The following is a 20,304-nucleotide window of genomic DNA, read 5'->3' as shown; positions in this document are numbered from 1 at the left end:
AAGTGAAGCTGTTGACAGGAGCTATTTAGTTAAATCTATCCCAATGCCAAAAATGTAAGCTAACTATTCAGACTTGGTAAGTCCAGGTGTTCTAGCACTTCAGTGGCTATATGCGTCTTTCAGGTGGGTGACTCATTTGTAAAACCAGAACAGGATGACAGTCCTGGTGATTGATGCTCCCATATTTTTACCCCGGGAAGTTTTTGCGCATACTAATTGATAATTCTCCTCACTATCCAATATAACAATTATGGTTTTTTTTTCCATAACAGACAAAGTGGTACCATGTCCCGGCGGCCAAATACTGTTCAGGATATGCTGCAGACCATATCAGCCAGCTTAGCAAGAGCAGAGATGATTGTGCAGCATGTAAGTATTTTCCTTTTTCCAAAAGTTTTGTTTGATAGCCCCATTTAGATGTACCAGTAAGTTCAAACACCATATCTGGGGTAAACTGTGGTCTGTCAAAGCTGAAATCTCGGCAGATATAAAGTATCAATGTGAATGCATCTCTGTAATCATTTATAAATCATTAAATGTGTATTGTAAATGCAAGTACTGGTAAGTACCAAATTTTCATCTTTATTTGGGATGTTGCTCTCCCTGTACAACAGGCCGGAAATGTGAGTGGCAAAACCAGCCCAAGGAGCTTACCTATTCTTGTGCTAAAAAACTGCATACTAACAGGAGGAGAATTCAGAGAAATACAAGGATAAGTTCAACCCAGTGCTGCTTTTCCTTTACCTGGGGCTGGGGAGGGTCCAAAAATTAGTTTAATGACCAAAAATTAGCAAGGGGGATCTCTGGTCTGAATTTAGGAGATACAAAAGAAGCTGGTTTTTGTTTGTTTGTTTTTTTTAATCTCTCTTTTAATGAGCCTTTAATTTTTACAGTATTATTTTGCTTCGATTTCTGATTTATAATAGGTTAATTTATATTAATTTTTCCTATATATTTGTCATGCATTATGTTCAATATTTAAAAAAAAGGAAATATTTTCAGCTGATGTAAAGTATACAAAAAACCCATAATAATGCAGACTTATTGGAATTAACACAACCTAACAGGTGAGCTGTTCTAGTTTGCAACTTTAATTTGCAGAATCATTGATTAATTGGAGACATAATGTTGAGGTAATCTATGATGCAGCCCAGCATGAAAGCACCACTGTATGAAGTGTATCAAAATGAGGAATCAAGATATGTGGAAAAAATATATAAACTTTTTTTTTAATTTTATAAAGAAGGTTTCCTTAAATGCAACAAATCATCAACTATAAACAATGTAGTTCATGTATGCATCCAAATTTTTGGATCAAATCCTTCAATATTGCTGCAAGCCTTTTATAGAACCAATGCCAGGATATTTGCTCTTAATTCAAGCGATAGTGGGAATAGACAGGCATCTAGTTTCAATATGTGAAAACATGTATTTTAGAAAAATACCTGTTCTGTGCTTTCACAAAATGAAGTCACCATAAAGTAACTTAGGCAACATATTAGGTAAATATTTGGAGTAGAATTTAGCATATTCCTGTGATTTGGTTTATAGGTGAAAGCTTCATGTAACTTGGTGTTAGACTTTTTCAGTTGAGGCGTCGGTTATTAATCTGCATGCTATGTGCAACAGAAGTGGACTTTTTCTGCCAGAATAATGTCTATTAGACCCCTGCTGTTTAATATTTATGTGACTGCATCAATTATATCTATGTCTGCAGCTGCCTGCAAACGTCTGTCTGTACTAATGTAACTTCTCCATAGTGGCGGCACTTCAGAAAGGGAGCAACACTTATAAAATCAAATCTTTGGACCCATTTAACTCTAGAATACAGGCATCCAATCCCTTTTCCAGGGGTAAAGACAAGAAAGTATTATAAACCAAATACTAGTGCTTTTGCATTGTGTAATGCATTTTAATATGCATATTATTTTACCAGCAAATATTTAGGCCTTGCACATATATCAGCTGCTTGTTACATTCCTCTTAGACCTTTGAATTTTAACAAAATTCTTTCCATCTAGTCTAAAGTTGATGAACAGGACATACAGGAAAAAAAGACAAAATAATTGATTATGAATTTACCTTTAGATTAATGTTTAAGTCTGCAATTTTTAAGCTGCAGTCCAGCCATGTCTTGCATTCTTCTGTATTTGTCACTTGCTGGTTTGTCTTGTGCTACCATTGTGCATACCAGCACCTGCATGATTTCTTCCTTAATTCCAGGGATATCCACTTTACTGGGTAGCACTTGTAGGGTAGCTGGGGAGGGCAAATAAGCACAGTAGCTGGTGGCAAAAATGATTTTATCTGTAATGCCTGGTACACTTGTATGTTACCTTTAGGAAGCATACTTGTTGAATAGCTGATGGTCACAATAGTTCCATCTCTAAAGTTGGGTGTACTTGTGAAGTAGTTTATACACCTGGTAGTGTAACCAGAGAATACTAATCTGTACAAGTGTATCCTGCACTTGATAAGAAGATTAATTCATTTTGATCAGCAGCTACTGAGGGAAATTCCCCTGCAAGCTACCGCACAAGTGCCACCCATTGATGGTGATGCTGATAGATTTATGGCATAAAAAAAGCTCTGCTACATAGGAGGTGTGCTTTATGTAAATGTTGAGCCCATGACGTATGTCTTTTCTGATATCTCATGGAAATCGGGTAGCAGAAGCGCTGCCCAAAGGATGAACAGAAAACCTTGTATGTGATTTTGTCATAGGAGGATGTAAAGTTTAGGTTTAGCTAATGTTTTAAAATTTAATTTTCCTAATTTTAGTCAACATTACAAAAACGACGGCAGCAACCTGCCAACATTTTCCTCTGTCCTAGTAGTATCCTTATTAGGATAACACATTTTCTGAATACCACCCAACACTTTAAAGGGAAGTTCCAGCTTTAGAACAAACTGCATGTGGGTTCAGTTTAAGATGAATGATCTCTGAGCCTGTGCAGACTCAGGTCACCCAACATATATGCATGAAATACTGGTCCTACAGATGAAACTCAATAGAATAATAGAAATAAAATGTGAATGGCCATGCATTATCTGTGCACTTCTTCAGACTATCATTTAAAAATCTAGATGGATCACGATTATAGGTACTTTAGGTTTTTCCTCCCAAATTTGCATTTTTTCATCCAGTCCAGAATAGGTATCCCATCCTTCTCTTTGCTGGTTTATAAATGAATACAGAGCTTTTATTTATGTCTTCCTGCAATTCTGCTTTAACCATCTTTGATGCTTAGATAATATTTTATTTTTCTTTATTCTGCAGGAACTGCAGTATGGAGATGGAGGCACATTGCTCCGTAATAGGGATCTGGAAGATTGTCTTGGGGGTGCCCGTGAGCAAATGGATATGGTGGAGGGATTGATCAAGGAAATGAGTATGATGGGACAATCATGTGATTCTTATCATAGAAGGTACCAATCATGTAAAATATTTTTGTACTGTGTGTTCATGTGAAAATTCCTTACCACACAGTAATATATTGTGTTTTTCTAGATTGCTTCAGCTTTATGATCAAATGCGTGCCATTGATAAAGCCATTCAAGCTCCACGCTTGCGCAAAGGGTCAAAGGGTGGTGGATTTTCCTCTCAGAGTGGCTCAGGATGGGATGATTACACCAAGCGTACAACCACGGAAACATTGAACCAAATCCGTCAGCAAAGGGTAGGTACAAACCAAACTAGAAAAAGCATTTATGTCAATACACTTCCTAACTAGAGCTCCACTTCACAGATGAAAATTATTCAAAAGGAACCACCTGAATACTTGATTATAGGAGAATTGATTTTGTAATATTAGGACTATTCTTATTAGCTCTTTGCAGTGTAATTTACAGCAACACGGGTTAATATTCAGGTATTTGTGTGTTGCACTGCCTTTCATTCTGACACATTGTCATACAGGTCATAACCTGTGGTTGTCTGTCTCAAAAAATTGTAGTAAATACATCTGAAAATATCCCGCACTGATTCTGTTAAGCATTGCCTTGCTGTGTGGCAAAACTGATAAATGGCCTCCTCTGTGCTGCTTTTTCTGCAGTGCGACAAAGTGAAAAGGCCTGCAAACACAGCCACAAAACTAATACCAGTATTATCCATTATCTTTCTGTTTTCCACAAATATTATGTGCATAAAACAGGTTTTTAATGCTTTGTGATAGCAACTTTCCAGAGCCGTAGTCCTGCAACAATAGCTGTTAGAGTATTAATGATGAGGGATAATAGCAATAAGTCAGCACATATAGCTCCAGTCTAGCCTGTCTGCATTTATTATTAAAGCTCAAAGTCCTAAGTGACTCTTTATGTTCAGAATGGCTTCCCTTGTTGGAAAGGTGCCACCACCCCTGCAGGTATGGGTGTGCCGCTGTATAGCATGTTGCTTCAGCACTGCAATTACTGCTCTGAATTATACATTATTCACATCCCCACCCATCTTTTTTTCAGTTCTTCAAGAATTCTCTTTTTCTACAAAACTAAAAACTTAAAGCTACATTTTTTTTTCAAACATCACGTCTTATAAAATGTACTAAATGTGGTAAAGATATATTTACTAAACATGTATTTCTTATATCCATGCATGATACACGCGCACAACTAATGTTATTCAGGTTATGGGTGTTGTCTGCAAAGCATGTATGCTCCTTGCCATGCACAGGAGTAATGTGTATGTAATCACACATACTCCATAACATTAGGTTACTGCAAATAAAGGTTTTGCAATACTAATTTGCACCTTTGTGTTCTAGCAATTAAAGGTCTTCAAAGGTGAAAAGACTAATTATTTTTTATGTCAATGGTTTTTATTCAATTTTGTAAATTTTTAGTGCATTAGACATTCATATATACCACACAGAGTGTATTTTTTACCAATAAATACATTCCCAATTGCCAATTCTCAAACATTCCACCTTTCATGGGTCTTCTGTGCAGTGTTCATAGTTATGTAACTGTGGTAAAATGAGTTAACAAAGTAGCAAGTCCTGTTTTAGTGACATTCTGCCACACCCTGACTACTTGAAGAAAGTAGTTATCTAAGTGGGGACACAGTAATAAGAACCTGACAAAAAGCCTTTGTTTCTGTTGGGGATGTTTTTCCCATTTTCTGAGCATTTGACAGGGAAGTAAAGAAAAAAAGCAACACAAGGTCAGATCAATAAAAATTTAACCAGCAAAACAAACCAATTATCAGCCTCATCCAAAACTAAATAAAATGATTTGCCTGGAGTTAGGCTATATATCACGAATAATCATTCAAACTCCTGTTTGTATTTTTAGCGTCAGATGGAGAGTGTTGATTGGGGATTTGATGCCACTTCTGTCGAACTGCAAATTAGCAACCACAGAAAATTCCACAATGCGATTGCTGACTACCGCTGGGAGCTTGACAAAATTAAAGCAGATCTGGTAACCATCCATTTTTATGTTATACCTTTACAGTACCTAAAATGTAAGATTATAGTCAACATGTTTGGTTTTTTAGAAATGATATGGGAATATTTTTATAATAAAGTTGTGCTTTGCTTTAAAAGTTGTATCCATTTTCAATTGTCATTTTTTGCCTCAATATCCTTCTAAAATAGTGCACTATTGTCATTCACACTGGTTCACACTCATGCTGTCCCACTTCCCTGGATGGATTGGAACTAGTGTCATTTAACCTCTTCCCCTTGGCTTTGGCCATTATATATTTGCCTCCCATTGTCCCAAGGATTACAGGTACTCGGTCATCACACTTACCCCTTACCGCTGCACTTATGTCTATTCAGCAGCATCCTGCAGCAATGTCTAAGCACTGCATAGAGAGAAATATAGTTCTTAATGCTGCATGTCCATGCGTAGGGATGTGGGAGTCCTAAATGGTAAGGGTCACATAACTGCTACATTTATCAAATTTTCCAGATATTGGGGCATTTTTTTTAAATATAAACAGTGTACAACGATAATAGGTGAGGAAGACTGTGACTTGTAACAATCAATGAGCAAAGCTTGAACTTGCCACCTATTTTAGCATGCAAAATAAACTTGTATGGGATTCATTATAGGTCACTGATATTTGATTCAATATGAATAACAGCATCACAAATATTTTTTTTTTTTTATTTCATCTTCCCCACAACAGAGAGAAAAAGGTGCCATTTACCAACTAGAAGAAGAGTATGATGGATTGCTGGTAAGACTTGAATTTGTTTTTGTTAGGATTCAGATTATTAGGATACAACAAACACATAAATGAGAAAAATGATTTAAAAGTGGCAGAATCACTTGAGAATTTCCCTAAATTACATAAAGTTCTTTATTGCTCACTGTTTTTATAATTGTTATTTTTATTTTTTATGTATAAAGAGCCAACATGTTACACAGTGCTGTACAATAAATAAGGCCTATACACTACAACCCCACATACTTGACAAGTACAACAATCACCCAGGAGGAGAAAAGCACATTTCCCTACAAAGATTACAATCCTACTTTACTTTATTTTTGTAGAATTTGTTTTGATGTATTTATATATACAATGTATTAGTTATAGCCTTATTTTGATGTATTAATTTCATACATTTAGAAAGCTTCTTTTGAAAGAATGGATCAGTTGCGGCAGCTGCAGAACATCATTCAGGCCACATCCAAAGAAATTATGTGGATCAATGACAAAGAGGAAGAAGAACTGGTCTATGATTGGAGTGACAAAAACAGAGACATTCCCAGAAAACAGGAATCATTTTCTGTAAGTTACCTGCACATAACAAAGTTTATGGACTGCTGGTAATTTTACCAGGGCACAGAGGAGCACCATAAATACAAAAGGGATACAAAAATCATCTAATTAAAATATGTTTATGGTCCTATTTTTTTTTAAGTAGGTAACATTTATTTTAAGAAATAAAGCAGTGGACTAAGCAACAAATTTAACAGTGCAGTATTTATTTCAAATAGTATATTTAAATAGTAAATGATTTTTCCATTGCTGCTTTCCAGAAACTGATGAGCCAGTTGGAAGTAAAAGAAAAGGACTTGAATAAGATCAAGCAAGACAGTGATCAGCTGATTCTCAACCAGCACCCAGCAGCAGACAAGATTGAGGTAATTCTAACAATATTACCATGAAATGCGTGTGGTAAAGCAACACATGGCACATGCGTTGGGGTGCTGGGTTGACATTCTTTGTTAATGGCACCCCAGGTGCACCTTAGCATTGCACTACTGTACAATGTAAAGCAGCATGCAGTAACAGTTTTTTATCTGAATATTGAACATTACCTACTCTAGTGATAAGTGACATTGGCACTTCCAACCAACCCATCCTCAGAGGTTTGTCCCAATGAGTCTGGCCTCTTCTGGACCCTTTGTTCCCTCAATGATGATTACTGCAGAAATGTTAACAAGGGCATTTTGTCTTTTAGGCTTACATGGATACACTACAGACTCAGTGGAGCTGGATTCTTCAAATCACCAAATGCATAGATGTCCATCTGAAAGAAAATGCTGCCTATTTCCAAGTAAGTCATTGATTACGAACTTTATATTTTCCTTTACTAAGTAATTTACTTAGCATAACCCAACAATGCCTGACTGAAATAATATAATATGAGCATAATACTTCTGGTTTACATCATGAAAAGCAGTATTTGCTATAGGATTCTGCCATTATTGCTACATATTACTACATTTATTTTGATGTCTTATTCTTACTACTGAATTAATTTCTTTATATATAGTTTTTTGATGAGGCACAGAGCACAGAAAACTATTTGACAACTCTTCAGGATACAATCCGAAAGAAGTACCCATGTGACAAAAGTATGCCGCTGCAACGCGTCTTGGAAATGATTAAAGATCTTGAGGTATTTGAAGATTACAATACATAATTGAAAACCAAGACAATGTTTGTTTACTAGGAGTTGAAAATAAAACTACCATTAGTGAAGTATACATTGTTTGTTACTTGTATGTTCTATTTATTGTGTAGGTTTTAAAATGTATAATGGCAAATTTTTATTTGAAGCATCAAAAATTCCTTAACATTTATTTAGTACAGTATAAAGTATACACATTAAGTTTAAAAAATATAATATAGTGGGCAACCTGGTCTAGACACTGGGTATAGGAGATTTACTTTTACTGCCAGGTGACAATAGAAAGATACAGTTGCCATGATGCCACATCCACCTCTCCCACACATTGGTCCTGCTATTTAAAATGCCGGCAAGAGAGAACAAATCAAATGCCCCTGACCAGTTTTATATATTTAAATTTATACACTGTTTCTAATATTATCATGGTCAATTATTGCACTTGAGGTAAAGAAGCCTTTAGACATTTATTGGCCAACTGAAAATAGTGTTTATCATTTTACCATATAAGCCATAAATCTTATAGCTTTACAATCAAACTATATATTTGGAATAGCAGGGGATAGGATAAAGATAAATCTGAAAACCTTATTAGGATTGTTTTTTTTTTTTAAGGTTAAAAAGAAATAAAAAAGCCTACAACCTCTACTGCCAGAGTCATTTAAACAACAAAGTATTACAGAAATGATGTGGTGGAGGGAAAATTTCACCATACTAACCATTTGGTGAACCCTCATGGTGTAGGTTGATGTTGCTATTAATCAAACTTTTAAATCCTAATCACTTCTTTTTTTTCTCTCTTTTAAATTTTAGAAAGAGCGGGATAAAATTAATGAATATAAAAGGCAAGTTCAAAACCTAGTCAATAAATCAAAGAAAATAATACAACTAAAACCACGCAATCCAGACTACAGGAGGGACAAGCCAATTGTTCTAAAGGCACTTTGTGACTACAAGCAGGACCAGGTAATGTAGATTTACATTTATTCAAAGCAAAGTTTGTTTGGAACAGGTTCATATGAATTTAGAGAATCATGCAGTAATTAATCTCTTGTCTTGTTTCCACATATGGTCCGTTTTTAACCACAAGAGGTATAATAGCACAAAGAGCAGCATTGCAGTGACTGCTATGGAGAAGTTGCTGTCTTTTAATTGTTGAAGTGTGCTATTTTTTCGAAATTGAAAAACCAATGAGCTTAAGTGAAAAAAAAATTATAACACCAAAAACATAATAAAAGGGGATTTTCTTACACACTCACAAAACATTCTTGGATCTAAATTAGATTTGTTGGCCTTTAAAAAAAAATTGTTTTTTAAATGACGTGTTTGTTCTAACTAAATCTACATAACATGTTGGCTTTTAGTATTTTATTACATTAACACATGAGATTGATAAATAGATCCCCAATTCTACAAAAATGCCAAAAATAACTAGAATCTTACAACCTCAATACAGAAAGTAATACACAAGGGAGATGAATGCATTCTGAAGAACAACTCACAACGCAGCAAATGGAACGTGACTGGTCCTGGTGGGTTGGATATGGTAGTTCCTTCTGTCAGTTTGATCATCCCACCACCAAACCCAGAAGCTGTGGATTTGTCTTCCAAGTAAGTTTATAATAAATCTGCTTGTGTTCATTACTGTTACTGTAAGGGTCACAGGTATTCAGCTAGTATCCTGTGAAGAAGGATGTTTTATACAGCCAATTTCTTCAAACTTTGTTCTGCAAACCTCCATACTATTTATCACCCCTGGTGTGTTGAATGGTGTACCTTCTACTGGCCACTGTAGCTGCTCTGCCGAACCCCTAGTCACTGCAGGACACAGTTTCCCACATTTTTTAAGTCTGTGTGGGATGTATTCACCTAAAGTTTTCAAACTGTCTTTTTTAAGCTGTCTGGGGTAGGTGAAGGATCTAGCAAGTCAGTGGGTTTAAGTACAGCTCTATGTAGTACATTTCAGTGAATGCTAAGATACAATATAATCAAATAGTTGTGTTTTCACATTAAAACAAAGAATTTTAGTATGTGATTTAACACAAACAGTTTTTAAAAAATATACACATACACCCTTTTTTTTCAGGATTGAACAGTTTTATGAAGCAATTTTAGCTCTGTGGAGCCAGCTTTATATCAACATGAAGAGTTTGGTGTCCTGGCACTATTGTATGATTGACATTGAGAAAATTCGAGCAATGACACTTGCTAAGGTAATGACTTTGTCCTTTTTATTTTAAATTCTGATGTCTACAAATATTTTTTTTTTTTTTTTTTAGAATATGGAGTTTCACTAACCACTGTGTAAGTAAAAGATTTAACTTGGTTATTAAAAGCATGACTTCATGTTACAGCTGAAGACTATGCGCCAAGAGGACTACCAAAAGGTGGTTACAGATCTGGAGTTACATTACCAGGAATTCATGAGGAACAGTCAGGGCTCAAACATGTTTGGTGATGAAGAGAAGAGGAAAATGCAATCCCATTTCTCAGAAGCACAAAATCATTATCAGAAATTGGTGGTTCAACTCCCTGGATACCAGACTCGAGAAACTACAACTGTTATAACAAAAAAACCACCAGCACCTTCCACCAGTATGTATTTCTGAATAATATGTACTGTAACCTACTTGAATACTGCTTAAACATAATCAGTCATTTACAATACTGCACTGAAATGTGTTAGATGTGCATTAGTCTGCAAGACATTGGATATACATGTACAGTGTATGCGCTAATGGATTTAAATCACATATAGGAACACATTCTGCTATGTGTTTTTTACATTCCTTAAGTAACTACTCATATGATCTTTTTTCTGTTTATGGCTCTATGGAAGCATGTTTTAAGGGTGATGGGACATGTTTCAAATATATGCGTGAAAAAATCTTTATTGTTATTTTAAAATACTATTCTATTTGATTGTCTCTCAGGTGAAAGAATAGAATATGTCACCCAGACCCAAAGTTCAAATGTGAAAAGTAGCACCAGTAGTATTGGGATAGACCAGGAGAGGCTGAAGCAGGAGAACCAATTTTTGCTAGAACTTCAAAAAATTCGCCAGCAACTGGAGATTTATGAAACTCGAATCCTACAGAGAAATGTTTATTATGTCACCAACGATTCCCTCCGAGATATCTCCAACAGAATAGAAGATCTAGAGGTACCTTATACCAACCTCACATTTTTTGTTTCCATAATCCTGCTCTTTTTGTATTTACAAAAGTTTCCGGAACCATTATGATAGTGTTGCCAAATAGGATTAAAGGATCTCATAAACTATTAGTAGCTGTAATAGAGAGGGTAGATTCACAGAACACTAACCAGAACAAACCACAAAAGTGATTATACAGAATTAACTGGGGGTGTGTTTTTAAATGAAAGAGTACGTTTATGGTGGTGATGTATTCCTAGAATGAGGGCTTTTTTATAAAGCTGTGCATTACATTCAGCAAAATTTATGCAGGTAACTCAGTCGATGCAGGTTAAAACACAAGAAACAGGTACACCTATAGTGAAAGTTTAGTGAATTTCACATTCATTGCTTTATAAATCTGCCTACATGTGTTTTGCTCTTATTTACCAGAGTGTATTCTTTGCTTCTGCTTAACAGGTCCTGAAGGGGGAGGGACAAGGATTATCAGCACAAATTAGCAGACTTAAAGAAATGATTTTGAATTTAAAAGACTCTGATAAGTCTTCATATATGCAGTCCGAGCTGTCTGTGCTAATAAAGAAAATGGAAAACATTAATGGCTTTTCCAGAGAGCACTCAGAGAGGTGAGTTATATCAGTATAATATACATACACACTACATACAATATTAATATACAGTTGCATGAGTGTAGTTAGCAATTCCAGCCTATAAATCCATAGTTCTCTTCACAATGGAGTTCTATGAAAGTGAACAATGCCTTGCTCAAAAGAGATTTCAGAGGGCCTAAGAAGAATTTTTAGATTTTCATGAAACTACAAGGAGGCTTCAGTAATGAGAACCTACATGTTGATCTTAAAAGACAGTAAAATTAGACCTCCAGATCTGCATACTAGTTCTAAATTAGTTATTCAGAAAGTATTGAAGCTGTTGGGTCGGCATAACAGTAAGGCCACTAGCTTCATCAGATGGCAAAGCAGAGGGGACGAGCAGAGGACAAGGACTACTCATCAGTATTGCCTGTATTTTCTCTGCTACTAATCTTTTCTATATTACTGGCTTACCATGCATTGTTATCATGGTTTCTTTGTGCAAGGGTTTCTTTGTGCCCTCTTACTTACTGGTAGCTAAATAATTAGGAAGTAATAGGAGAGCAGTAGAAAGCACAAAAACAACATTTGAAAATACATTTGTACCTAATCTTATGTTCATATTACCGTACTTGCTGAATATCTGTATTGCTATCTAATGACCTAATATGTTTACCTTTCAAGACTCCGTGCCCTGTTGAATTTGCTTCAGAGTATTCTGCAGTTAGAAGATCTCATTAAAGTTTATGAAGCCAGACTGACTGAAGAAGAAACAATTTCTCTTGACCCAGCAAAACTTGAAGCCTACAGAAATACCTTAAAAGTAAGGACAGAATAGAATTTTGTTTTAAGAGAAAGGAACTTGAAGTAGTCATGAAAGATACCTGATATATGCAGAAAATATTAAACTGTCTCTGCTTAGCAGCTATAACACTTTTTGTTCATTCACATCTGCAAATACTGTATTCTGTTTCCAGTATTTTTCATTTTTAAAAAAGTTTTTCTAAAAGTAATTTTTTTCTCATTAATTTTAAACCCTTTTATTACATTGACATAATTGTATTTATTGTTTAGAAAATGAGGGCTGAGCTTGACCAGAAGAAGTCACAACTGAAGGGGTTGGATTCAGACTTGAATATAGCTCTGCAAATCAATGACCGTGCCAATCAGGCCTATCCTTATTGTGAAGTTGACATCTCTAAATTCTCTGACAAGACCAATCAACTATCAGAACGGTGGAAGAGAATAGAAAAAGAGATTGATGACAGGTAAAGTCATATCGGTTATCTCAATATCACTAGCTAATGTATGTAGCATGGCAAAGTACATCAGTTAGTCAGTAAATGACAATTATTAAAAGTTACCCTGAATATTAAATAATTAAAATGATTTTGGGCTGCAGCTTCTTTACACATCATGCTTGCTTTTACACCACACAACATTTTGTATGCATAACATGCATGTGCTGTCATATGTGTTGCAATGTGTTTTTTTTTTTTTTTTTTTTTTTTGCTCCATGGAAAGCAGTGCATTAGTCTGAATTAAAGACATAGGACAAAATGGTATTTCCATTGTCCTTGGAACTGCTTTGGGCAATGCAACCAAACACAGCTCCATGCTGAGGGTGTGATCACATTAGTAATCATTTGTTTTCTGATCTCTGGCATTTTCACAAAATGGTATTTGCAGTATTTCATTATTACACATTCTTCCAGGGCCAACTGCAAATTCCAAGACTGTTTTTAGGCTAGGAGAAAATGACTACAAGCTATCCCTATTTAATGTTCAACGCTGCGTAACATGTCGGCGCTATATAAATCCTGTTTATTATTATTATTATTATTAACATTAATAATAATAATAAAAATGTCTCCATTATAGTATTTGTTTTTTTCCAGCAATCTGAATGTAGATCTTTGTTTACATTAATGGCATGTGGGTAAAATTGTACTGTCTTCTTTAAGGTCATGGGAACTAGAAAAACAAGGAAAGCAGCTGAGAAATTATAGAGATATGTACCAAGCCTTGAGCAGGTGGATTGGTGATACCAAGAATAAACAAGATGTTCTTGAGTCTGGCAAGCTCACAGATGCAAGCTCTATTGCAAGATACCTAAATGAACAAAGGGTATGTACTTGGCCATAGAGTCCTCCACATTACCATAATGAAACTATTTCCATTTCAATTTGTAAATCAATACTTAAATGTGATCTGAGTGTTCGGTAAAAATATCTATTCTTATGTACATTACTGTTTTTACACAGAATTTGAATATAGAAATACAAGGCAAGAGAGACAATCTGGAAGAAGTTGTAAAGACAGCAGATCAGTGTGCATCTGCCATCAAGGTAAAATATGATTCAAATGTATTTTGTAGTACTTAGCAAATATATTTGTTACATTCTTAGACATGAAGATAGAAAAAAAAAACAGCAATGTAATACTAATCTACAGATAGTATACATATAGGTATCCATCTATGGGCCTTCATTTTACCTGATTAGATTGTAGCAGTTGTACAATATTTTCTTGGCATCATATATATTTATTTAGACCCGTGAGTGTATGTTTATTTTTTGGATGGGAACTGCCATGAAAATGTATTTTCAGCTTATATTTTAAATCTAACTAGCATACTAACTGTATTGAGTTCGGGTTTCTATAGTAAAATGTTGCCTAGATTTTTTTCACTTTGCTTTCTTTGTTAGTATTCAGGGGGCAGAAATTTTTAAAATATTTATAGATAAATGCCTTGTTTTGATGTTTTTCATATTTTGTCTTTACCTCAGGATTATGAGCTACAACTGGCATCATACAGCTCTGGACTGGAAACACTACTTAATATTCCAATAAAAAGGACTATGGTTCAATCCCCATCCACAATCATTATGCAAGAAGTAAGAGCATCAACTGTTACTGCCTTTTTAAAAATATTTTTTCTTTCATTTTTTGCCTAGTAAAACCAGTATATTTGATAAAATATTGACTAGTACAAGAAATAACTAGAGACAGGGCATAATAATACAAGAGAACAATCAGTGATAAAATTGCATTAAAGTAACCATTTTGCTTCCAAGCAAATTAATGCAGTTACCATAAAAGAAAAAAAAACAAAAATACAATACTTACCAATCCCGCTGCCTGCCTCAAAGATCTGTGCCCTCTAACACTGCCAAATAAACTTCTGCTTTCAACACTATGAGCGTGCTGGATGCCAAGTTCCCCACTTTGGCCTTCCACCAGCCCATATGTTCCTATATCCCTAAATGTGTCCTGGTGTGATGTAAGGGTTGATGGGAGAAGCCATACACACAAGAACTCAACATTCCTAAAACTTTCAAAGTGGCAAGTTTAACTAAACACATACATACTTAAAAATGACAAACCTTCATTCAAACCTGCAGTTATATGCCCAATTGGTTCAGAGGAAGGATATGGGCTGTATAAATCATAAATACAGAGACTTATGACCCTCAATAGACTCCAAGAAAATTACTTACAGTAAGTTCCTTAAAAAACTCCTTCTCTATAATCTTTTAAGGTACATATGAATATGATACCTTCAAGACATCCAAAAGCAGTCCAATGAGGGATGAGTCCAACCACATGCCAGGTTTTCTGCATGACAAACCAACAAACACATCAGAAATCTAAAGCATAAATCAGAAAGGGATTCAGTTGAGTCCTTCTAACCAAGTGCCTCAAACCCGTACAAACACAATACAGAGAGCAAGAAAAGGTAGCAGACCCAGTTCAGAAATAACAATACCAGAGCTAATCTACACTAGCCAAACCAAAATAGAGCAACTTGAGAACATTTAGATCACACAACATATTTACATAACCAAAAGGTCCCCAGCAAAATCTGCAGAAGTGTGATGCCCGGGGCTTGACATAACTGAAATCACTCTGACCACAGCCAAACATCTATAGCCATAATGAGAATAATAGTAAAGAGTAGTAAGGTCAACACTGGGACTGGCCCCACTTGTGGAGACCCTAAGTGGGAACTTCCACATTCAGTGTGGGATTTATCTGCAGAAGTCCAAGACCAGTCTTTCGATGCAGCTGATGATGTTAACATTTAGTCCCTTGTCAGCAAACTCCTCCGTGGTAGAACTAGCAGAATGTCTGAGAATTAAAAAAAATAAAAATAAACCCAGCAGCCTAATAATGTAGCTCCTGAACTATAGGCTGATTGGCTTACTCACTTAAATAAGTTCTAAAAAGCTGGAAAAGTTCAGCAGAAATGCCAGTGGCTCTGAACATAGAAAGAGCTCTGTGATTTAGGTTAACTTAACTAGTGAGGGGTCTAGAAAGCAACTATACACAGTCTCATACCTTAGGGTACTTTTTAGCTGTTATTGCATATCTAGTCTAGTAGAAACTAGGAGACAACTGTTTCAGTTTATAGCTGTTTGGAAAGCTACATGTAAGAAGCCGGCTCTTGCAGCATTGTAGGATCCTCCTCGAACACTTGTTAAAAAGTAAGACATACTAATAGTAGTAGGCAGGGTTATATGGCACTGGCTGTGTTTTTTGTTGCCAATGTCCAATCCTGAAGCTGTCAGCATAACTCCAAGGTAGCACATTCTTAAATAGCAAGGCTATATCCTTCTGTTTAAAGAATTGACCCATTTCAAACTTGTTATATAGGGGAATAATATATAAATTAAAAAATGTAATTTAAAAATGTAAATTGGTCATAGGGTGTAAAGAAGATACCACAAAATTTCCTATAAATATTTCTGCTTTATAGAAAAATTAGTGCCTTGTGTTCTCCAGTCTGAACATCAGTGGAACACTCCCTGACAGAGCTCAGCCTCCATGAAATAAATAGTCTGTTTAGCCGTGTGGTACAAAGAAAAGGAATAATATTATGGAAAATCTGTAGAAACAGTGGAGAAATTTTAACCTGCTTAATCATATATTATTAGGAATAAAAGTAATGTTAGCAAACTTTAGAAGCTATTCTTGTCCTAAAAATACTAGAAAAAACTCTTTGTAAAAATTGCATAAAATATATATTTCAATTTTCCTTTGTTTTCTTTCAGTCTGCTGAAATCCAGGCTCGCTATATAGAGCTCCTTACCAGAGGAAATGATTACTACAGACTGCTACATGAAATGTCAAAGAGCATGGAAGACTTGAAGGTAATTCATGTAGATAAAACCATAACCTTAATAAATTCCACAAAGGTTCCCGGAACCATTAAACTCCACAGACACAAAAATAGTATTGTAAACAAACACTGTATGCTGTTTTAAATTTTGTTTTATAAAATAGTTCTGCTTCTACCCTATTCTACCCTGTTCCTTTTAGTAGTGGTAAATATAATTACTTAGCAGGTTGGAAAGTTTGTATGGGTTACTTCTATTAAAGAAAGTAAACATCAACTGTAGATAACACCTGTAGTGTATTAATACGACAGCACAAATAATTCGAGTGGTGGCTATACACCAAATGTGTCTGTTTATACCAGTGTACCAATGCACCAGAACAAATAATGCAGTGATGAAGTCAAGTGTAAGATGAGTTTGAGTATAATGGGTACTGCAGACCACCAATGTGCTTGTTACTGCAGTGAAGTAATGTCAATATAACAGAGAAAAGGGAGGTTTGTTAAAGCGATCAAAACATTCGGCTTTATATCATCAAATCAATGATGTCCGACGACAATTCTGCTAGATGCTGGATACATGTGTCTTTCTGGATATTTCCACTTTGGATACACTAACAAATGCATACAAAATTGCCCACATTGATTTTTTTTACTTATACTAGCAATAGAATAGCACAGATATTTCAAACATATTTTTTGCTTTTTTATATTTATTGATCCTGGACCTGGACCTTATTACTTACAAGTGACTTGCACTAATATGATCATTCTAACATATGTTATATTTTATATTTCTGTAGATTACTTTAAAATTATGTTCCTACTTTTATTTTAATAGATGAAAAACACCAGAATTGAAATACTTGAGGAAGAACTGCGACTTGCCAGGGATGCAAACAGTGACAATTCACAGAAAAACAAATACCTTGATCAGAACCTACAAAAGTACCAAATAGAATGCTCAGAGTATAAGTCAAAACTTCTCCTTTTGGAGGACATGAAAAGAAAATTTGAAATGGAAGGGTCTTCTGCCAAACAGAACCTTGAAAAATGTTATGGTCAAATAACAGAACTAAATGAGAAGATAACAAGGCTCACTTATGAGATTGATGATGAGAAACGTAGGAGAAAAGCCCTGGAGGACAGATGTGAGCTCCAAAAGAATGAGTTTGATCAAATACAGCAAAGAAGGCAAAATGACCTAGAAAGTGTCAACCGTCAAAAAATAGAAACTGACAAGATAATCAAGGAGAAGGAATACGAGATAGAAAAGCTTAGACTTCTACTTCAAGATGAGGGCCAGAGGAAGAGGGAATATGAGAATGAGCTGTCAAAGGTAAGGAAGCAATATAATGACGAAATCAGTAGTTTGAGGAACAAATATGAATCTGAAATAAACATTACGAAGACAACCATACAGCAAATTACTGTTCAGAAAGAAGAAGACACTTATGAACTTAGATCCCAACTCGAGAAGCTAGCCAGAGAAAATCGTGATCTCACACAAGAAATTACCAGACTCAATGAGACCATTGTTCAAACAAGTGAGCAGCGCAGAAGGGCAGAAGAAGATGCTTTTCAGCAAAAAGCAACAGGGTCTGAGCTTACTCAAAGAAAGCAGCAATTAGAAATAGAGTTACAAAAGGTAATTCGTGTTCAATCAGAAGAGACGTCGGGGTACAAGAGGTCATTAGAGGAGGCCAGCAGGACAATTCAGGACAGAAACAACGAGATTGAAAAGTTAAAATACCAACTTCAAGAGGAAGCTGCACGCCAGAGACAATATGAAAACGAGCTTATAAAGGTAAGAAACAATTATGATGAGCAAATTATAAATTTAAGGAACAAGTATGAGACAGAAATTAATATTACAAAAACCACCATCCACGAAATAACTGTTCAAAAAGAAGATAATATCAGCGGCTTGAATGAACAAATTGATAGTTTAACAAGAGAGAAACGGGACTTGTTGACAGAAGTCAACAGATTAAAGACCTCTCTGACACAAATGACAAACAATCTTAAAAAAACAGAAGATGATGCTCACCAGAATAAGTCATTTGTATCAGAACTCAATCAGAAGAAGCAACAGCTTGAGATTGAGATAAAACAGCTCAACATTTTTAAGTCTGAAGAGGAGAAAAAACACAAGAAATCTCTTGAGGATGCTGCCAAAACTATCCAGGATCGCAACAAGGAAATTGACCGTCTAAAAAAACTTATTGAAGTTGAAACAGATCAAAGGAAAAAACTTGAGGGGGAGCATGTTAAACTGCAGAGAACCCAATTTGACTTGCAGAAAGCCAACAGCAGTGCCACAGACACCATTAACAAACTAAAAATTCAGGAACAAGAGTTATTCAGACTTAAATCAGATTATGAAAAACTGTCAACAGAAAAGCAAGGAAAGGAAAGTGATATCAGCAGACTTCAAGTTAATCTGAAAGACCTGCAAACACAAAAGAATAAACTAGAGGAGGAAGTAAATCGTCAAAAAAGAATTGCCTCAGATGAGCATACAAAAAATAAAAAGCTGGAAGATGAGCTGGAGACTTTTAGAAGAACTAATAGTGAACAATTTAAAAAGATTACAACGCTTACCCAGCAAATAGAGCAAATTACTATTATTAAAAAGCAAACAGAAGAAGACTTGCGCCAGCAAAAGGAATCTTTAGATGGTCAACTTAGAGACCAACAAAGAAATATTGATGAGCTGAGTAAACTTGTAGCTGAAGTGGAAAGTCTAAGACGCCAGCTGCATGTAGAACAAGAAAACTTACGCCAAGCTCATATTAGAAATGAGCACTTGCAAAAAACCATTGAGGAGAGAAACAGAAGTTTGAATGAAAGCAAAATAGAGCTAGAAAAACTGCAGTCAATCACAGAAAATCTAACTAAAGAGCATCTGAGGTTGGAAGAAGAGCTGCGCTATGTTCGACTGGAAAATGAGGAAGTTAAAAAGTGTAAAGATGAAGTGGATGGTGAAAAAAATGCAACTATTACTGAATTAAAGAACCAGCTACAAATCAGCAACAAGCGATCCCTGGAGCTTCAGGGTCTTATTAATGAGTTGCAGAAAGAGAGGCAAAATTTGAGACAGGAAATTGAAAAATTCCAAAAGCAAGCACTAGAGGTATTCAGATAAATTTCTTTAATTTGTGTTCTCATTAGGAATAATCTTTAAATGCCCCAATATATATATTCAGTTGCTACTAACAGAGCCAGATTTATACCAGAGTTAAAGTTTGCCAAGATTGCATTTTTTTGGTAGAGTGGGTAAGGATTTATACTCTTGTCAGGTTTCTATCTAGGGCTCAGTTAAAGAGATTTCCCCCACTTTTAGTCAAACAAATCATGTTTCAAAAAACAGGAACTTTCTAACGGCAACATAGAAATAAAATTGCTTTTATTTAGTAGAGTAGAAGTAGGCTAGGACTCCTTTTCATTTTTTTTTCCTGCATGTGTCCCTGTCTGGGCCAGTTTTAGATAAATTGGGGTCCTGGGCAAAAATCATATCGAGGCCATGTAGGCTGCAATAATGTATGCTCTGTGATACAACTACATTGGGTACGG

At 35.4% G+C, this 20,304-nt stretch overlaps 1 protein-coding gene across 3 annotated transcripts in view; it reads left to right on the top strand.

Annotated features, from left to right (window-relative positions):
* Positions 1–20,304, top strand: part of DSP (desmoplakin) — a 39,512-nt gene that overhangs the window by 13,624 nt on the left and 5,584 nt on the right. Inside the window, exons 2-23 of one of the 3 annotated variants that reach the window (XM_072411740.1) lie at positions 273–369; positions 3,281–3,429; positions 3,512–3,680; positions 5,290–5,418; positions 6,134–6,184; positions 6,578–6,739; positions 6,991–7,095; positions 7,416–7,511; positions 7,731–7,856; positions 8,679–8,831; positions 9,322–9,476; positions 9,952–10,078; positions 10,220–10,460; positions 10,799–11,028; positions 11,479–11,645; positions 12,294–12,432; positions 12,684–12,877; positions 13,574–13,736; positions 13,874–13,957; positions 14,399–14,506; positions 16,664–16,762; positions 17,570–19,864. In XM_072411740.1, the coding sequence (XP_072267841.1) occupies positions 273–369; positions 3,281–3,429; positions 3,512–3,680; positions 5,290–5,418; positions 6,134–6,184; positions 6,578–6,739; positions 6,991–7,095; positions 7,416–7,511; positions 7,731–7,856; positions 8,679–8,831; positions 9,322–9,476; positions 9,952–10,078; positions 10,220–10,460; positions 10,799–11,028; positions 11,479–11,645; positions 12,294–12,432; positions 12,684–12,877; positions 13,574–13,736; positions 13,874–13,957; positions 14,399–14,506; positions 16,664–16,762; positions 17,570–19,864 (5,239 nt within the window). The remainder of the gene's footprint in view (positions 1–272; positions 370–3,280; positions 3,430–3,511; positions 3,681–5,289; positions 5,419–6,133; positions 6,185–6,577; positions 6,740–6,990; positions 7,096–7,415; positions 7,512–7,730; positions 7,857–8,678; positions 8,832–9,321; positions 9,477–9,951; positions 10,079–10,219; positions 10,461–10,798; positions 11,029–11,478; positions 11,646–12,293; positions 12,433–12,683; positions 12,878–13,573; positions 13,737–13,873; positions 13,958–14,398; positions 14,507–16,663; positions 16,763–17,569; positions 19,865–20,304) is intronic. The other 2 variants (XM_072411742.1, XM_072411741.1) reach the window with 2 other exon arrangements.

Source organism: Pyxicephalus adspersus, chromosome 5 (genome assembly GCF_032062135.1).
Source record: "Pyxicephalus adspersus chromosome 5, UCB_Pads_2.0, whole genome shotgun sequence".
NCBI lineage: Eukaryota > Metazoa > Chordata > Amphibia > Anura > Pyxicephalidae > Pyxicephalus > Pyxicephalus adspersus.
Note: the sequence above shows the minus strand (reverse complement) of the source record. Positions and strands in the feature narration are given on the sequence as shown.